The following is a 19,804-nucleotide window of genomic DNA, read 5'->3' as shown; positions in this document are numbered from 1 at the left end:
AGTGCAATTCATGATGAAATTTCTCAAGGTATTGCCATGGCTCATAAAAGAAGGTAGAGAATCAATGTTGATGCACTTGATGATATACGTGTTGATGGCTAGAAGAAGGGATAGTGCAAGGGTTCGTTGCACATACCTAATTCTTTGTAAACTAGACTATGGGACACGACATGGCTTTCATTCCCTAAAAAACCTAGAGAGACACTATGTCCACCACACTTTCCTATGGCACACATGTACCCTGTGTACTATGTCCTTTCTCACTATTTTTTTAGAAGTGTCTAGTATGAAAAGTTTAACTTGTGCTTTGTTTTTTTTGGTAGCTCCTCTGAGGTGGGACTTTCAGTAACAATATGGTCAAGTGATTGTGGACGTACTCATATGGGGTTAGTGCTTTGCCTCGAAATAAGGAAAGAATTGTGATATACATCCAAAGTGCAAGTCTTAAACAACATAAATTAAGCAAGCTTGTACATAACAAAGAATAGAGTGAAATTTCAAAGAGAATGCAACGAAACAAGAGCATCATTTTATCCCTGGTGATTCACTCTATATCTGCATTATATACAATAAAGAGCCCCTTGAAGTGGACATGCTCAATTTTTTTAGCTTTGAGATTCAGCTCAAGCAAAATGGAATGATTACATTATGCAATGCTTGGAAGCTATGAAGAGAGCCTTTAATGCACATGAGAACATGTGCAATGCAATAGAGATTAAAAGCTCCTCAAAAAAATATCTTTGATACCTTGGGGACATTAGTGCTTCGCTATGGAGTTGAAATATAGGATGGTAGACTCCCTAAGCCTAGTTTGAGAGTGTCCAAAAAGGGCTTCTAACAACATACACGCTCTTACTTCTTAAGTCCGAATCACTTCCCATTGATGTTATGGGTATGGACAGAGTTGTAGAGTACATAGTTAAGATGCAACAACCGAGAATTACATGGGAAGTAGGTAAAAAAATTCCAAGTAACACCAAAAAGCAAAGTATTTAGTTCAAGATGGATGCAAGACAGGTTGCATTACACGACCTTCACAATGCCTTAATAGAATCCAAAGTGAGCCTTTTTTACAATGCCAATATATAACAACTTTGGGAGAAATCTAGGTTTTCACACTTCACACGTCACCTCCAACTACAAAACCATCTCCTCGTAAGAAGGAATTTGACACTCCCTTACATGATTGATCCCATCCCCTTGAGTTTATTCCACACTATCATGTCCATCAAGCTCAACTCTCATTCTCTACAATGTGAGACAAAATGGCAAGGCACCAACAAGAAACCTCACCGACTATGCACTTCATACATCCCCCAAATAGTTCTCAAGTGGAAGAATCATACCCTCCTTGAAGGCTCTATATTTGATCATATTAGGGCTTGTTTTCTCAACATTTCTAGCCATGAGCTCCCTACATTCATTCCTCCTAACCACAATGTGGACTCTCAATTGCAACCGACTCCTACAATTCAAGGTTGACTTATCAACTCCATACTTTTGGTCCTATTGGTCATGCATGTGCACGCACGTGGAGACTTGATACTTCCGATAGCTTTTTATCACGAACCATGGTAAAAGCCAAAGCATCTCATTTATAGATGGGTATGTCTTCAGAGTGCCAATGGCAGAGGTGTTCAAGGATTCCTAAATAAGACAGGAAGTTAATTATCCTTGATCTTTAGTCTTATTAGCAATATCTCTAAGTGGAAAGAAATATTCCATTGTACTTTGGTCACATGGGGAAATGGGTCTCTTAAGACTCTCTCTCTCTCTCTCTCTCTCTCTCTCTCTCTCTCTCTCAGCAGAGTTGCAATACAAGAGTACTAAAAATAAAAAATCAATGAAGTACAAAGAGACTGCTAGTTGTATGTCCTCAATGCAAGCCTCCTTGATGTACATGGTGCATCAAGGAAACCTGGTAGGACAAGTAGAGGTCACCGAGGGGATGAGACTCCAACTCCACTTGCCCAGCCACAAATCAGACAAAAGGGAGGTACAGCCCCACTATATGGGGAAATCAAATCAGTGATCCACCACCACTGTGTAAGAACCAAACAAATACAAAGGTATAACCTTCATGATCCACTGGATCTAATTTTGCAGCTTGGGAGCGTTTCCAGAGGAGACAAGGGAGACTAACCGCAAGCCAAGTGGGCCGGAGGATAACCCCATTGTGGCTTTTACCTGATTTTCTCTTGTAAACACTGATAGCCCATCAACCATTGAATGGTCTTGTCATCACATATATGGAATTATATATGACAAAAATTTAAGAAAAACCAAACAAAAGATACAGGAGCATTCGGCAAAGTGGACACCTGAGCTTTATGGAGCAGACAATATTCACTACAAAAGACAGCAAGGGCGCTTCCAAATACATGCTTGCAGGTGAAACCGTCATAAACACCTTAAAAATTAACCGTATTTGAAATATAATGCACAAAAAAGAAAGGGGAAGCAATAAGTGCATTACTAACAATGGATCTGACTTCTGTCCTAAATAGTTTTAATGACATCTCCATAGCAGTGCACAATCCTTTGAAAGTCGCAAATCCTACTTGGAGTACTCCCTTGAAACTAAACTGAGCTGTTTCAAATCCTCAAACAATACAGACACTACATCCAATCCTGCCTCAACCCTGTTGATTGCGTGGTTGACCTGGATATTGTGCCACGATTGCCCTTCGGGGCTCTTCAAAACTTCCTTCTCCATTGAAGGGTGCACCAAAGGTGCTGAGAAAGCAAACCACGCACTCCGGTTGTTGTGCACCTCACTCAAGCTGAAATATTGAAGAAACAGAAAAACAATAGCACTCCCACAACCATAATTCATATTGCACATAACAGCTTGCAAAGCACAAGGGATAAGGGAGACACAATACCTGGACAAGATCGATGGAATATTTGTAAGCTCCTTCACATCGTAAAACACATCAAATACACCATAAGCACGCTTTCTAATATCATCCACTTTGCCATACAGTTCACACACCGACCGTAACTCGCCCTCATCTATATCGTTACCAACTTTGCTGATTCTCACAACAGTTGTAAACACTGATTGGTCTGACCTTGTAATATAACATGTCTTACTTCCGAGCTGTAGCTTCCGGGATGCCAATGCACTCTCCATAGCCTCTGCTGTCTGCATGAATTTAAAAACTTCAAAAATGTCATGACACGCCTTTCCTACAAAAAACACCTTAAGGGATCCTTAAGACTACCTTGAATTGGATGTAGGCAGACAGCCGATCGCGAACCGGTTTCTTGAAGAAGCCAGTCACCTCTCCATGGATAGCCATAGAAGCTTTAACCATAGATGGATTGCAAGAACCAGGAAGGTTTTGAATACAAACCATGTATGTTTGCTTTGAGACACCATCGCTGTTACTGGAAGCTTGATACGCTGCCTCCCTTGAAGAGGGAGAGTTAGTGCCTTTACCATCACTGCCCTGTGGCAGCTTGAAAGACGGCTCTCGTGCTTCATTCTTGCCTGGTCGGTCATGAAGAAAGGTAGTTTCAGAAATAGAAGAGCTACTGCCTTTGACTGACATGACAGCATCATCACTGCCTTGTGGCAGCTTGGAAAACAGGGGTCGTGCTTGGTTATTGCTCGCTCGATCAAGGTACAGACGAAAGGAATCTTCAGATTCCTTTGTAAACCTATTGTCCTTGCTTTTAGAAGATAAATCCTTGTACCTTTGTTGATTTTTGTGCTGTGAATTGTGATCTTTAGGTTTTGTAAGGTTGGATGCTTCCGAAGTACCTGAAAGGTGTCTTTGATTAGTCTGCTGTTGTTTCAATCTCTTGTCTAAAACTCCCCCATTCAAACCAGAATCCAGGGAGAAAGCATCCTCCAATGTGGACTTCAATTTTTGGTGGATTGAACTTTTAGATTGGGTGCTTTTCTGTTTAGTTCTCTTGCTGAAGGTAATCAATGCCTAGTGAAGAAAACGAATACAACAGTTCTTTACGTGATACCGTGGGGCCCTCAGAAACACTGGGGGCATTGAATACCTTCAGGAAGAGTACTAAACAGAAAAGCACCCAATATGATAAAAGTAGGGGTTTGGATAGAATGGTGTGTAAACAAAAAGTTCCAAGCCTCTAATGTTACCTGCTTAAGGACGATGTTTTCTAGCTTTCATTAATGTGCTAACCTTAGCGTGCCTTTCCAATTTTCTGTTTCTCTACTTCTGTAATAGTCTCTCCTTGATGGATTGTACTGCCTTTTACTATGAAGAGAGAGTATGAATTAACATTAACATAACCAAAATTTTACCCTGCGACTATGATGCAATTTGTAAGAGTCGTAGACCCAACTTCAACACCTGAACACTATTACATGAAATGCACCTGTGTGAAGTTTCCATCACCACAATTGGCTAAATTTCACCGTTTTCAGCCAATTCAAGCCATAGACAGCAAAGCCACAGAAAAACTCATTTTGTATGTTTGTCAGACGTTTTTTTATTATGAAAAGCTTCATAAAACAGTATGTCAGCCTGTAGATCTCATGTACGTGGCTGAAAAAAAAATTCCAATTGACTCCACTCAAACTTTTTTTTTTTTTTTTTTAGAAAGGTGATAAATTTATAAAGAACAAAGCATAAACTGTTACATAGCCCAACAGTAGGGGTTGCACTCCACTCAAACTTGGATGTCAAGAAAACAGAGAAACTTCAGTAAGACGGTGCTGACAACTGACGTTTTTCCAGTTTTAAACGTTTTTGGCCAATTCCATAATAGAAAGTAGATATCATCAGATGCCGATGATACCGGCCTGTAGCCTCACTCTAGGGCGGTAATTTTGGCATTCACCCAATCTTTACGTTGATTAACTTTATCTGTACTTCACAACACAGCAATTGCACGAATAAACCTGTGATTGAAATTCAACACTTCCAAACACTTCACAACTTGGTAGCTAGAGCGCTCCCACTGTCACGAGACGGGCACCACGTGCCAACCAAAAAGAACAGACTGAACAGACTTTTAGCACTTCAAATAACAATTGAACGCGAAGAGAGAGACGACACGGGGAGTGGGGAAGTTCTATCCGAGAGAGCATTGGCCCCAAACCTTGGCACCCCTTTCGGTATTTCTTTATATTACTCGAACTAAAGATAATGGTGGTACTCCACCCTATGCACCTTCGTACTGAAGCATGCTAGAGAATGAGCCCTTTGCACATATTTAAAGGTCCTTGGCCTTGAAAAGCAGTGGCAAAACAACTCAAGTAAGCTCAAAAATTTCCGACTCTTGATTTCCTGGGTCGTTGGCTTCCCAGAAGAATCTCATCCAATAAGGAGTCTCATTCCAGATTGGAACTATTGGAACTCTTGATATCCTAGGTCGTTGACTTCCCAAAAGTATCTCATCCAAAAAGGAATATTCAATGCTTGGCACATCACAATGCAACACAAATGCTCACATATGCATGTTACAAGACATAGAAACATAAAGCCGCCGAAGAACACTCCTCTAGCATAACCTAACAAGGTCTGGGCCGGGAGATAAACGACTCCCTCATCACTCCTCCCGCATAACCTAAAAAGGTCCGCGCTACAAGATATAGAGGCCTTTTACAACGAGCCGCCCCCCCCCCCCCCCCCCCCCGACGCAACCTGCGTCGTTTGGAGGTGCTGAGAGTAACCATTGCTCAGACTTCTTAATACTCCCCCCGTAAATAACCATCCAGGTCTGGGCCATGAGTAAATAAAAATAAGCACTTTTCAAACATTTCAATACTCCCCCCGCAAACAAATACAAGGGTCTAGGCCATGAGTATGAACAAGCATTCTCAAACATCATTTGTCACTCCTCCACCCGGGAGTAAAATCACCAATCATTGAAACCACAGTCAAACAGTTCAAATCGGCACCAAGACAGGCTCAAAACAAATACCATCCATTTCAAACAAATTCCAAACAAGATCACCAAACCGATTCTCAAACAGAGCTCAAACTTAAAAAGCAATCTTGACATTAGTCAAGCTCGAAAAGTCAATTGACTTTCCATCCTAAAAACTGCACCAAAAATTGTTGTAGCCGACTACAACATGGTCCATCAAGTCTTGGATAGACAGTGTTCCTCTAGCGGTGAAGGTAGTCCCAAGACATAGCAATCACACCGGGCCTCCAAGGTTATCAACTCGAGAAGAGACACCTATTGAGAGATGTCGAGAAAGTTCAAGTTATAATCTGCTAGGGTTTCCATGGCAAGCATTTGAGGATACCCCACTCTGCCAGAAACCATATAACTTCGGACAAATTTTTTATTGAAAGCTTACGAAGTCCTTGAAGTGTGCAGCTTGGTAGCTATAGACATCAACCTCTATATGGAACTACCTCTAAGAAAAACAGTAGCTCAAAACAAATCCTTGGATCCTTCTCTTGCAAGTGATCTTTATGGCTTATGCCCTGTAAGACAAACTGATGAAGACGAGAGCGCGCCCGATGCGCGATGAAGTAAGGGTGGGAGTGGCTAATAAGTCTAAGGTCAGGACACGAAGATTCTTCAAAAACGATTTCCAAAGTGCCCAAGTGCCTTGTTTGCACTTTGATAGGACCGATATGCTTTGAGAAAAGCACATGCCTGATGCTCTGATAACATTGTTACGAGACGAGCACCACGTGCCAACGGAAAAGAACAGACTAAACCCACTTTTAGCACTTCAAAGAACAATTGAACGGGAAGAGATAGACGACACAAGGAGTGGCGAAGTTCCAGCCCAGAGAGCATTGGCCCCAAACCTTGGCACCCCTTTCGATATTTCTTTATAGTACTTGAACTCAATACAATGACGATACTCCACCCTCTAAACCTTCGTACTAAAGCATGCTAGAGAATGAGCCCTTTGCACATATTTAAAGGCCCTTGGCCTTGTAAAGTAGTTACATGAAAAGCAATCATACTCAAAAGCAATTGGTTGGCGTTAAAAATCAGCCAACGTAAATCACGAAAATCCGTACAGGCTGCCACGTCAACAAGTCAACGCAAAAATCGAAAATCCGTACAGGTTGCCACTTCAATAGTCAACGCGTTTTGCGGGCTATCCGTACAACTACCACGTCATCATGTCAACGCAAAATCCAAGATTCCGTATTGATTGCCACGTCATCAGTTTCTATGCTATCTGCGTGTGTGTGTGTGTGTGTGTGTGTGTGTGTGTGTGTGGGGGGGGGGGGGGGGGGGGGGGGGGGGGGGGGGGGGTCCAGCTTTATTTATTCTTTCTGTCACTTGGGCCCATCGGACGGGGTCTCATAAGTTGGTGGCAACTTCTGCTGTTGCTTCTTCTTAAGGTTTAGGCCCCTCGACCGAGATCTCAACGTGGGCTTCGTTCTTCAATGACTTGACACGTCAACAACTTGTGACACCCACGTAGACATCGACACCATGTAGGCCCCAAAGATTGGCGCCCCTTTCGTACTTCTTTATTCTTATTGCAAATAAACAACCCGAACAATTTCACCTAACTCCCACGGGCTGCAATTCAGGTTTTTGACCCAATTTCGGCAACATAACAATGCCAAAACCCCTATAGGTCAAAAGTACACGTCTAGGTCACTTTCCCTTGCATTTTGGAAGCTTTTTTATGAGCTGCAGGTCAATTTCAACATGCTGCAATTCCTTGTTTTGGTCATTGTCAGGTGTCGAAAGCCATGTATAAGCATCATGAAGCTCCCCCGGTGTTACCTTGCAGTTTAGGTGTGAAACCCTAAACCTGCAAATAAACACAACAGGCTGTAATTTTCTGTTTTGGATCATTTTGAGCGGAGCAAACACGTCTACATGTGTCTCAAGTGCTCCCACATGCAATGGGACACTCCCCCTGTAAATTGAATGAGTTTTCACGCGAGAAAACTCTCCGTTTTTGCAATCCTTCACGATGGAATTGTGCGTACTTGTGGGGGATTAGCAATTAGCTAATCCGATTCTTGTACAAAAGCCTCTTGCCTTCGCAAACGTGCATAAAAACTTCCAGAATTGTACATGGTCATCTCAGGAGTGCAACTAGAGGGGCATTACCATATGTGCAAAGGGGAGAAAGAGATGCATGAGAGCAAATCATTGCGCTACATGAGATCCCAAGATTCAAAGTGGGCGATGGTATTTGGACAGTCATCGATAGATTCAGTAAGCAAACCCATTTCATTCCAGTAAAGAAGACTATTAAGCCTGATCGTTTGGTGAGACTGTTTGTTTCACATATTTTTTGGTTACATGGCATGCCTAAGTCCATAGTCTTGGACGGAGACCCCCGAATCACGACTTTGTTTTGGAGGGCAATCTGGGACAAACAGACGGACAGTCTAAAATAGCAAATTCAGTGGTTTTGGATTTATACTAGTCTTACATTTCGGATCAAAAGACTCAATGGAAAAAGTACTTGCCCTTGGTTGAATTTACCTACAACAACACAGTTCATTCATCAATGAGGAAGGTGCCATTTGAAGTAATCGAGATTCGAGTGTGCTAACAAGGTTCCTCAATTTCTAAGCACCAAAGACAAGATTTTTGAAGCGGATCAATACACGAGAGATTTGGACACTACTTTTGCCAAGGTTCGCAAGGCTCTTGAGAAGTCTCAAGCATGGCAAGGCAACTGATAAACGTCGACACGACTTGCAGTTGAAGAAAGATGATTGGGCGCTCTTATGATTTGAGAAGACACGCCTAAGGAAACGAAAAGAAAAGGAGCAACTTTTTCCAAAGCTAAGTAAGCGATATTATGGCCCTTTCCACATTCAAGAGAAGATAAATGATGTATCCTTTAGACTAAAGTTGCTACATACTTGGAAGATTCATAAGGCTTTTCATGTGAGTCTCTTGAAACCTTTCAAGGGTGAGGTGCCAATGGACAAGGAGCCTAAGGAGCAACCTGAAGTAGAAAAGAGCGAGGAGATACTCGTTCCCAAACAGATATTGACTCACAAGGAAAGGAAAGTGAAAAGTAAAGCGATACGGCAGTTCTTAGTGAAATTCAAGAACTATCCAACATTGGATGCGAAGTGGATGGAGGAGGAGGACCTAGCAAATACTCCTCGGATACTAGAACTTTACCTTGAGGGTTTCGATCTAGCTTCGTCTATTCCGAAAGATCCCGCACATCAACACGGTTGTATTTGGTGCAGACGGGTCTGCACAAGAGGAGAGTCACTCCGCTTCTTTGTCACAAGTTACCCAGATGGAATAAGTCATTGATTTCCTTTTCGATTTCAAGGATACTGACAGTATTTTGTTGTATGGCTTTATGAAAGAAATACTTTGACATGGAAATTCTCGAAATCAATTTGATTTACGTATGCTCTCTCATGTGAGTCGTGTCTGAGTGCATGTTTGAAAGACAAAATGACTGCAGCATTTCGACCTTGAGATTCCATATGAGATGGACATGATAGCAATAAGAATTAGTTAATCAAACATCAGTGAGATCCGGTGTGGATTTAGATGCGATTGCTAAACACATTACCGAGAGATCATGGTTTGAGATGTCGATGGACTTTATGTGATTTGATTTAAATGTGATGTGGATATTCAGTGACTATCATCTTTGTGACTGTCATCTTTGTGCAAGTGCTGGATTTGTGTCGTCTAGTGCGTCGGTACTTAGAGTCGGTGTCTACTGACCTGGTTTATGGCTTATGTTTGATTTTGCAAGCGTAATCGAGGACGATACAATTCTTTCAAGAGGGGGGTATGCCACAAAATGATGATGTGGCAACTTACAAGTTTGTTCCCACTTATGGTACCCCGTCCAAAGGGGCCCAAAAGGGACAAAAAGGATATTAAAAAAATGACGTGTTGGCTGCTGACGTGGCTGACTGTACGGACGCCCACAAATTATGTGTTGGTTGCTAACATGGTAGGTTGTGCGGGCATCCGCAAATTACGTTGGCAGCTTTTGCGCTAGAGAGAGAGAGAGAGAGAGAGAGAGAGAGAGAGAGAGAGAGAGAGAGAGAGAGAGAGAGAGCAGATGCTTTGGACCTTGATGCTTTTGGAGACATGAAGCTTTTCATGTAATTGCTTTTAGGCCATGGGCCTTTATAAGCACTGCCAAGGCCACTCTTCTCTCAGTTTTGCCAAAGAGCACTGAGCAGAGAGGACCCTCAGATTTTGTACTTTGCTCAAGTATTAATATAAAAATAAATATTGAAAATATCGAAAGGGGCGTCATATTTTTGGGCTTCGTCGGGCCGTGTCGTCTCAATTAAATTGTGATAAAGTTTGAGAAGTGTATTTAAGTGATTTCTCGCGTGTCATGCCAGATTTCCGACTTGGGGTGTCCAGGTCTGTTACATCTTCTTTGAAGAAGGTTTAGATATTGCATGAGAAGTAGATGTAGTAGTATAATCAGGAGAACATGAAAGAGAAGAGATAAATATATCCTCGCTTTCGCTCAGCACTATTCTTTTTCCTGTTCCTTACTCTTGGAAGGCTGTTTGTCCTGATCTGGAGATCCCTTGTGCACTTTGGCACCTCTTTCCGCGTTTTCTCCTACGGGTTGCTACCACCGACAAGATTTTCCTGATACCCATCGGCATTTGCTTCTTGCAGCTTCTTGATTCCTTCCAAAACCTTTTGGAAGGCTGGCAACGCAATAAGCTGCTACAATTCTGCGAGTTGAACTCGTACTTGCTGAAGTTCCTCTTCGGCAATTCTTCCACGGCTCGTCATGGTTCTTCCCGCTCCTTCTTAGAATCATCCTCCTCCGGAGAGAAAGAGAGGAGTCTGAGCCCAACCATACGCACGCATGCCAAAGCTATATACCTTGCCTACACAGGGAATCTTTATTGGCAATTCTTCCACGGCTCGTCATGGTTCTTCCCGCTCCTTCTTAGAATCATCCTCCTCTGGAGAGAGAGAGAGGAGTCTGAGCCCAGCCATACGCACGCATGCCGAAGCTATATACCTTGCCTGCACAGGGAATACACTAAACCACACAGATTGTCCCTTGTGGTTTGCAAAGATGCTATACGTCCAATTTGTTCGGAATGAGCCAATAGCACTTCAACAACAGAGCCCCCAATAAGAGTGTAGTGGATATCCGAAGTGAGACAGTCACAATATCACGAGAGTAGCTTAGATATGCATTGGCTAGCTCCGCTATACAAACACATAACGATGTGGACGAATTGCAAACACAGCTTCGTACCTCCACACAGACGACGAAGAATGGGACTCGAGCAATAACAAAGATACAGAGAGATATCAAGCTGCTCAGGCGTGAACTCCATGAAATGGAGGAACGGGTTCAATAGCAATCGATCAGGACAATGATGGAGCATCATCCTAACACATAGCGTCCACCTCCAGGTCACACTGAGGATGTAGTTGGCCCTTGCCCGGTTTGCGGACACTTTTACCGTTGTCACAAGCGAGAGCGTAGACGAATAATCAACAAGCTGAAAAATGAACTTTCAACCCCAAAAGAGACGAGGGAGAAGATCGACACAATATTTGGGACCAAAAGATGGGCTAGTCCCCCCCGTAAAGAGAATCTTTATTAGGGAGAACCTTTTTACAAGAACAAGAACCGGAATGACCCCTTCGTTCTAAATCATTAAGCTCGATGGTCAATTCGTTCCTGTTAGGGAAATCCGAAAGACAAGCTCTCAATTCCGTTTGTACACAGACTAAGAACCTCCACGGACTGTTCTTGATTCCGTTCTCGGAATCCGTGAGCGTAGGCCGACGCCTCTTTGCTCCTTCTCTGTGATGGAGTACCTGCAAAAGCACAAACACACAAAGCAATAATTCGTAGAGCGTATTCACAATTGGTACCTGTTGCTCCGAATGCGAAAAAGCTGGCTTCGCACGCTAGCTTGCAGATTCCTGACGACAGGTTCTCCAAAAGCTAGTGCTAGCAAAACTGCCACACACACACACACTCACAGAGAGAGAGAGAGATCGTCATGTTAATCTCACTCATATAGCATTAGCGCTGGTCTTTTTTTTAGAGCCTTGGTTTTATTTTAAGTAAGCTGCCCAGGTGGCAATCGATCACTTTTTTTTAAAAATGTGAACCTGGACAAAACTCAATGAGTTGAAAATTGATGCTACACAGACACATTGAAAGCGTCCATGGATGCAATTCTTAGGCACAACTACAATGAAAACACAATTCCTTGCGGGAAAGCATCTGTTTTTCTCGAAAAACACTAAAAATACTCAGCTTTTTAGAAAAAGCTCTAAAAAGCTTTTCAGAACCCATCTTTATTCTTGTGCTTGCGTCTCTACACGTATTCCTTTTTCCAATTTGGATTTCTTGCCAAACCAATGAAATATTCTCTTTTCAATGCTCCCGTCACCCATCATGTGACTCATCGGGAATATCCACTTCCCAATCTCTCCCACTGAACTAACGGCACAACCCTTTAATGTCACCCATCATATGACACATCAAGGTTGTCTATTCCTGATGGCTCTTAATAATTCCAATAGATTTTTTCTACCCTTACAGTTCAAGTGCACACATTTAAATATCCTAATTTCAATAAATAGAAATTACTCAAAAAAATAAGAAAATAGTCCATATAGCAGCAGAAAGTTGCCTTGGCAGTTGTGACCTAGGATTTTGCACCATCTGAGTAACCACATATACAACAACAACCAACTGTGTCCTAAACGCGCCCTTGTCCAGTTGCCCAATCCTAAACCCTTGACCTTGTGGTGCATCCACATAGACAAAAGGTAAAGACAATGGTGGCCATGAACTCTCATCAACCTCAAACACTAGAGGAACAGCTTGTCTAACCTGTGAATTACCTAGTGCCATTCGTCCTATCAACCATAGTGTCATTCCAAGTTCCTATGCTTTGTGTCTTCGCCAAAAACCACCTAGGCTCACTTCTTGAGGAAAAAGTGATTTTGTCTCGACGATGGAACAAAGAGAAACTTCACAAACAGGCCTATGACTGGAATTCAACACTTCAAGACAAACACGACCTGGCAACTAGAGTGCTCCCAAGTAGACAGTGACATCTCGTTGGCCACCAAGGTTGGCTCCCCTTTCCGTATTTCATTATTGCAATTAAACTGTGGAAAAAACCTGTAAACTACTATGAGCTGTCCCACTTTTATTGGGCTGAAAATGGCCTACTCTAGCCCAATTTCGTTGGTCGCATCCGTAGCAAGCCCACAAGTTCCCTCTCCTATAGGGCTACTTACCCTTTAACTTGGACGAGATTTCTCGCGAGAAATCTCTCCAAATCAACTTGTATATGGGGGGATTAGCAGTTAGCTAATCCAATACCTGTACAAGTGGCTCTTGCCTCGGCAATCGAGCATAAACCCACAGGATTGTACATACATATGCGTAGCCCTTAAGCCAAGCATCACGATTATGTACTCAAAAGGAGAGAGAGGTGCACGAGAGCAAAATCATCGTGCTACATAAGACAAAGGAGAAGGCAAGCTTTCCATTAAAGCTATGATCACCTACACCAACTACTCACACACACAATAGGTTCACAATAAGTAAATATCAGCCTTCCCTCAATTTTCAGCGCACCCAATTGATGTGTACTTGTAGATGCATTTGGAGCCAAGTGTCCTTTGTGCCCATTTGAGTTGAATTCCTAGTACCCACCAACTTTTAAAGTGTCGTGTGGGACCTAAATGACTTTGAATTGAGCCTTGCCACCCTTTTACTACTCACATATCAGTGGCGATCGGCCCACCAACCATCTCATGGCGACCTAGCCTTCACTATTGCGGGTGAAACTCTCGACCATCGACCGTTTCACACTAGCCATACGATGTCTTGCCATTTGTGACTTCAACAAGAGAGTCCCAAAAATTAAATAAAAATCAAGGGAAAGAAACCAACAACTAAAGTTAGTGGTTGTCAAAGCCTCGAGACACCAGCAACTTATGAGAAACCCATCCGATGGGACTTAGAGCCAAGCAAAGAAGCGCACACACAAACCTACCTAATAAGATGACATGTGGCATCGTACGCATCTTCGGGATTTCGCACTAACATCGTGACGTGGCAGTTGTACGAACCCTCACGTTTTATGCTACTAGCGTGGCAAGCTATAGAGACTTCCGTGAATTGCACTGACATGTGATGACATGGCAGTTTGTATGGACAGCCCTTAGCGCTAGCTTTTCAAGAACCAGATGCTATTAGACTATTTGCTCTTCATGTTAATTGCTTTTTAGGGTCAAGGGCCTTTAAATATGAATTGTGGTCTCTCTCTCTCTCTCTCTCTCTCTCTCTCTCTCTCTCTCTCTCTCTCTCTCTCTCTCTCTCTCTCTCTCTCTCTCTCTCTCTCTCTGTGGCATTCTACCGCGTGCAGGTGCAGATGCAGAGCACAGCCATAGGCGTTGTACTGAGTTGAAGCAATATAGAGAAATACTGAAAGGGACGCCAAGGTTTATGGCCAGTGCTCTCTTGGGATGGAACTCTGCTACTCCATGTCTCGTGTGTCATGTTTCTTTTTCAGTTCACTTGTATCGAAGTGTTTAAAAGTTTGTTCAATATGTTCTTATCCGTTGGCATGTGGTGTCCTCCCATTACAGAGGTATCAGAGCTTAAGGCATCTACTTTTCTGAAAGCATACCAATCCATCACGAGCAGACAAAGCAAGATGGTACTTCCAAAATCTATCCAAAAAAAAAATCCCTTTTCTAAAGAGAAATCGAACCTACATGAACCTAGAGAGGAAAGGTATGGGGTTGGATGAAGAAAAAACGACAAGAGAAGGAGGAGATGAAGAAGGAGTTCTTTTTTACCCTAAAAAGCACAAAAAACATGCTTTTTGACCCTTTTCTATGTTGAAAGGCCTCTAAAACTTATTCAACGGTTAAGAATTCACATATGAGGCAAAAAACAAAGTTGATCTCTCGATGAGCCCTACGCATAGAAGTGAGTGAATTTTAATTTTGATAATTTTGAAAAATTAGGGTTTTCAACAACAATTAGGGTTTTTGCGGTCAAAATTACAACGGGTAACATTGGAAGCATTTGGGAGTAAGGAGTTGGAGGTCCACTCTTTTCCAATGAGGAGAACGATTTGCTTGAAATTTTGCTTGAGAAATTGTTTGAGAATCTAGTTCGGAATTTTCTTTGAGCTCGATTTTATCTATTTTGAACCTGTATTGGTGCCAATTTGAGATTGCTTGATTCTAGTTTCCAAAGTGGTTTCAATGTTTTTGGAAACAATTTTGGATACTCGTGGCTCGGGCTTTCTAGGAGTAGTTTTCGATTGAAAAGATCTGCTTTACTCATGTCTTGTAACATGCATATGTAAGCATCTGTGGTGCATTGTGATGTGACTTCCTACTTGAGTGAGATTGCATGGGTATGTAACTTTAGAGCATCGAGACACCTATTATAGATCAGCGCGATCTAGGTATTATGGCTAATTTTGCTACGCAAACCTATCAAGAGCTTGGATATGAAATGAGAAAGTTAAATGACCCTCGGATATTTTTTATCTAACTTGAGTTGCTTGCACATATAATTGCGGACAATTACTCTTCTTTCAAGAAGAGAAGACGTCACAAACTGCTGACGTGTCAAGCCACTGAAGACCCAAAGAGTAGGGACTCCCTACCCCTTACCCTAGCCAACTGCAGATCCCAACAACTGAGAGGTCTCAACCCTAGCAGAAGCAGAAGAAGGGAAAGTCCTCACAGCTTACAGAGCCTCGCCGAGTGGCCCATGGGTTAGGATTAAAATCCTAACCCCCAACAACTTATGGGACCCTGTTCGATGGGTAAAGCTAAGCAAAGACACACACCCACACAAACCTGCATAATAAGATGACACGTGGCTTTTGTACGGATCTTCCGAATTTCACGCTGACATGCTAACACTGGCAATTGTACGCACGCTCGTGTTTTACGCTAATGACGTGGAAGGCTTGTACAAACTTCCACGAATTGCGTTGACAGGTAATGACGTGGCAGCTTGTGCGGACAACCCTTAGCACTCGCTTTTGGAGGACCAGATAATTTAGACTATTTTCTTTTCAGGTTAACTACTCTCGAGGGCCAAGAGCCTTTGAATATAAATTGTGGGCTCTCTCAACCTGTCACAAGACTGTGACAAACACTAACCTTATTTGTTGATTTTCTTTCTTTGATTTTTATTTAATTTTTGAGAACCTCTTGTTAAAGTCACAAATGGTTGGACATTGTATGGCCAGTGTGAAACGATTGATGGCCAAGAGTTTCACCTGCAGCAGTGAAGGCCAAGTCACCACGAGATGGTTGGGCCAATCGGCACTCAAATCCGAGTAGTAAAAGGGTGGCTAGGCTCAATTCATAGTCATTTAGGCCCCACGTGACACTTTATAAGTTGGTGGGTACTAGGAGTTTAACTCAAATGGGCATAGATTTGCAAGACACATCACCAAGTTTGGGCTCCCCAAATCGATCAAGGAGGAGAGAGGCTGATTTGACTTCATTGTGAGCCTATAGTGTGTGAGTAGTGGGTGCAATTTTACAGCTTTAGAGGAAAGCTTCTCTTTGTTCTATGTAGCACAATGATTCCGCTCTTGTGCACCTCTCTCCCCTTTTGAATACAAAATCATGATGCCCGACTCAAGGGCTATTCATCTATGTATACAATTTTTGTGGGTTTATGCACGATTGCCAAGGCAAAAGCCTTTTGTACAGGTACCGGATTAGCTAACTGCTAATCCGCCACAGATACAAGTTGATTCGGAGAGATTTCTCGCGAGAAATCTCATCCAAATCAAAGGGCAAGTAGCCCTACAGGTGCGGGAACTCGAGGGCTTGCTACAGATGCGACGAGCATGCGAAGTGGAGCCCAAAACAAAGAATTACAACTTTCTATAATTTTCTGCCGGTTTAGGGTTTCGACCCTTTTTTATTCCGGAAGTCCCAAGAGCTTCGGGGAAGCTAGGCAACTGCGAAACAGATGCTTCAATGCATTGTAGAGGCGGAAAACAGAGATTTTAGCGTACTGTATTTTCTCGCCAGGTTTGTCGAAGTGCTCTAATGCACGCAGAAAGTCACCAGGTGCATGGGGATTTTGTCTATCAAGCCTTCTACAATCTTTATGCTGCCAAAATTGGGCTAGAGTAGGCTATTTTCAGCCCAATAAAAATGGGCACCACATACGAGTTTACAGGTTTTCTCCAAAGTTTATTCTCCAAAGTTTAACTGCAATAAAGAAATACTAAAAGGGGTGGGCACCAACCTTTGGGGCCAACGCGGTGTCGCCATCTACTTGGGAGCACTCTACCTAGTTCCCAACAAAAGTCACTTAAAAATAATAAGTGAAAATTGGCTAAAATAGGGAAAATAGGTCTATGCACTGTAAAAATGCTCCTGCTGGGTTTTGACTGTAATCTGATGATCATGTTGTGTGCAACCAGAGAATATGCATCTACTCTAAGTGTCTGGACATGCACGGTCTGCGAACAGACTCACAAAAGTGCCAGATCACTTCCTAATCTAGGCTCACTGAATTGAACTGAACCCATGTCATGAAGTAGCTTGTCCACGTACACATAGGGTTAGATGTGTACGTGACACTCTAGCTACCAAGCGGTGGTTTGTCTTGAAGTGTTGAATTCTAGTCACACGATTATTCGTGCAAGAGCTTAGTGTCGTAAAGTACAGGTTAAGTTGATCAACGTAAAGATCAGGTGAAAGCCAAAGTCTACCACCTTTTAGGGAGTCTACGGGCAAGCTTCACTTTGGCATTCTACCGCGTGCAAATGCAGAGCAGAGCCACAGGTGTTGTACTGAGTTGAAGCAATATAAGGAAGTACCAAAAGAGGCACTCGGGTTTGGGATCATTGCTCTCTTGGGGTGGAGCTCCGTCACTCCATGTCTCATGTGTCGTGTTTCTTTTTCAATTCAGTTGTATTGAAGTGTTTAAAAGTCTATTCAATCTGTTCTTTTCCATTGGCACGAGGTGCCCTCCCATTACATGTATACTATATAATTTGGAGTTCAACTATTATAGGCTTGGACACTCCAAGAGAGAAATCAATGGGATGGCAACACACAAACGGAAACTACAAATAACTGAACTGAACTTGAATAGAAAGAGGGAAGAGTCAACACAAAAAAGATAAGAGTTCCGTTCCTAGATGCACTAGCCCCAAAGACTAGCGCCCCTTCCGGTATTTCTATATTATTGCTTCACAAAGGTACAACTCCCCGACGGTCCAACTCTCGAAGACTTTGCGTCCAAATCCCTTAGAGATTGGCTCTCTAGGCACTTATAAAGAGTACAAGGGATGCCCAAAAGCAAAGCCCCAAAAGCACTTGGCACCAAAAGTACCTACTTTAAAAAGCTTCATGCAAATCTGTCCTACCCTCACCCAATGCAAAATATGAAAATCTGTACAACCTGCCACATCATCATGTTAGCGCAATTCAAATAAATTTGCAACCACGTTTCGCTTTTGTATTTAAGGTTTAGACCCCTCGACTTGTGGTCTTCAAGTTTGTCTAGGCTAGGTTTTCATTAAAAACCATAATTCCTTCTATTATGCCCCTCAGCCATGCTTTGCAAGTTCTTCTGGGTTAAAAGTTTTTAACTCTTAACTCCTTGTCCTCTTGGCTAGTCCTTCCAATTGGGCATGCCACATCACAAACTTGTAAAATAAACGATGCTTTTGCTATTTTGTGTGAATCAATCCTCTCTTTCTCTCTCTCACTCACGCATAAACAATCAAGATCTATCTTTCAAGTTTCGTTTCAAGAATCATGAGCACCTCTCTATCTCTAGCAAAAACCTATTTCAGCTTTAAGATCTTGTGTTCCATTTCTTATTTAAACTTTGCTCTATTTTATAGTTTAATAATGAACAAATTGACATGTGTCTGATACCATCCATACTAAGAATCCGAATAATTTCAAATAGCCTTGATAATACATAAACGGATTTCTATTTACAAAGCTATGTATATCTATGTGTGTATATGCATACATACATATACATGCAAGGATATATATGTAAATATTCCATATGGATATCGGTATAAATACCTACATATACATACATACATATAATAATAAAAATGAAAACTCTGTTTCATTTTTCTCTAGCTTCAAAACGAAACATTTCAAAACCTTCACACCAAAATAATTGAAAACCACAAAACATTTCATGTCACACTAAGCTCAACTTTGAACTTTCAAACTCTCAAGTGAATGCATACGCAATGACCTCGCACCTCTCCATTCAAGTCATAATAGGCTGAAACGGCCTTCAAATAGGGTTTTTTTTCTTTGTGGAGTCATATATACTTGTGTTCAATCATACAGTGCTAAAGATTGCATTATTTAGGTAGTTTTTATGCCTCATGTTCCGCGCCATTACCGTTCCAAGCCCTTGGCCGTTCCCCATTCCGAGGGGCCCACATTCCATGTTCCAAGTAACTTTGTCCTACGTAGTAGTCACTAAAGAAGAAAAGAGAACACAGTTGCGTCCAACAACTAGAATGTCACTGACGAGACCGACATCCTATGGGCCCCAAAATTGACGCCCCTTTCGGTATTTCTTTATTCAATTAACAGTTGACGATCCGTACACTTAGGCCAAACTCTCACAAAGCTGTCCAAATGTAAGGTACAGCGGAATGAATGTTGTATTTCTCAAGATTAGTGATCTTTATTGCTCAAGGTTCCTTTTAGTTCTTAGGGAAAGAGAGAGCTTTCCGTCTTATGGAGAGTGCTATGATCACGAACAAAGTGAGTGGATATTGTGTGTGCAAGTGAATGAGACTGAGAGAAGGAGAGAGAAGAGACACGACACCCGAGAGGTTGTAAACCCTCCTCCGAAGGCCCCACTCTCGTCGGC

The 19,804-nt window shown here is 42.3% G+C and overlaps 1 protein-coding gene across 1 annotated transcript in view; it reads right to left on the bottom strand.

The window, feature by feature from the left end:
- Positions 1–2,255: 2,255 nt before the first annotated feature.
- LOC147426590 (uncharacterized) overlaps positions 2,256–19,804 on the bottom strand; it is a 50,301-nt gene continuing 32,752 nt past the window's right edge. The window contains exons 2-4 of the mRNA XM_086498936.1: positions 3,228–3,769; positions 2,886–3,148; positions 2,256–2,783 (exon numbers count right to left, since the gene is read on the bottom strand). Coding sequence (XP_086355062.1) covers positions 2,558–2,783; positions 2,886–3,148; positions 3,228–3,769 — 1,031 coding nt within the window. The 3' untranslated portion in view covers positions 2,256–2,557. The remainder of the gene's footprint in view (positions 2,784–2,885; positions 3,149–3,227; positions 3,770–19,804) is intronic.

This window comes from Adiantum capillus-veneris, chromosome 24 (genome assembly GCF_014529385.1).
Source record: "Adiantum capillus-veneris isolate H3 chromosome 24, ASM1452938v2, whole genome shotgun sequence".
Taxonomy (NCBI): Eukaryota; Viridiplantae; Streptophyta; class Polypodiopsida; order Polypodiales; family Pteridaceae; genus Adiantum; species Adiantum capillus-veneris.
The sequence above is the reverse complement of the archived record's forward strand: the minus strand, read 5'-3'. Positions and strand labels throughout refer to the sequence as shown.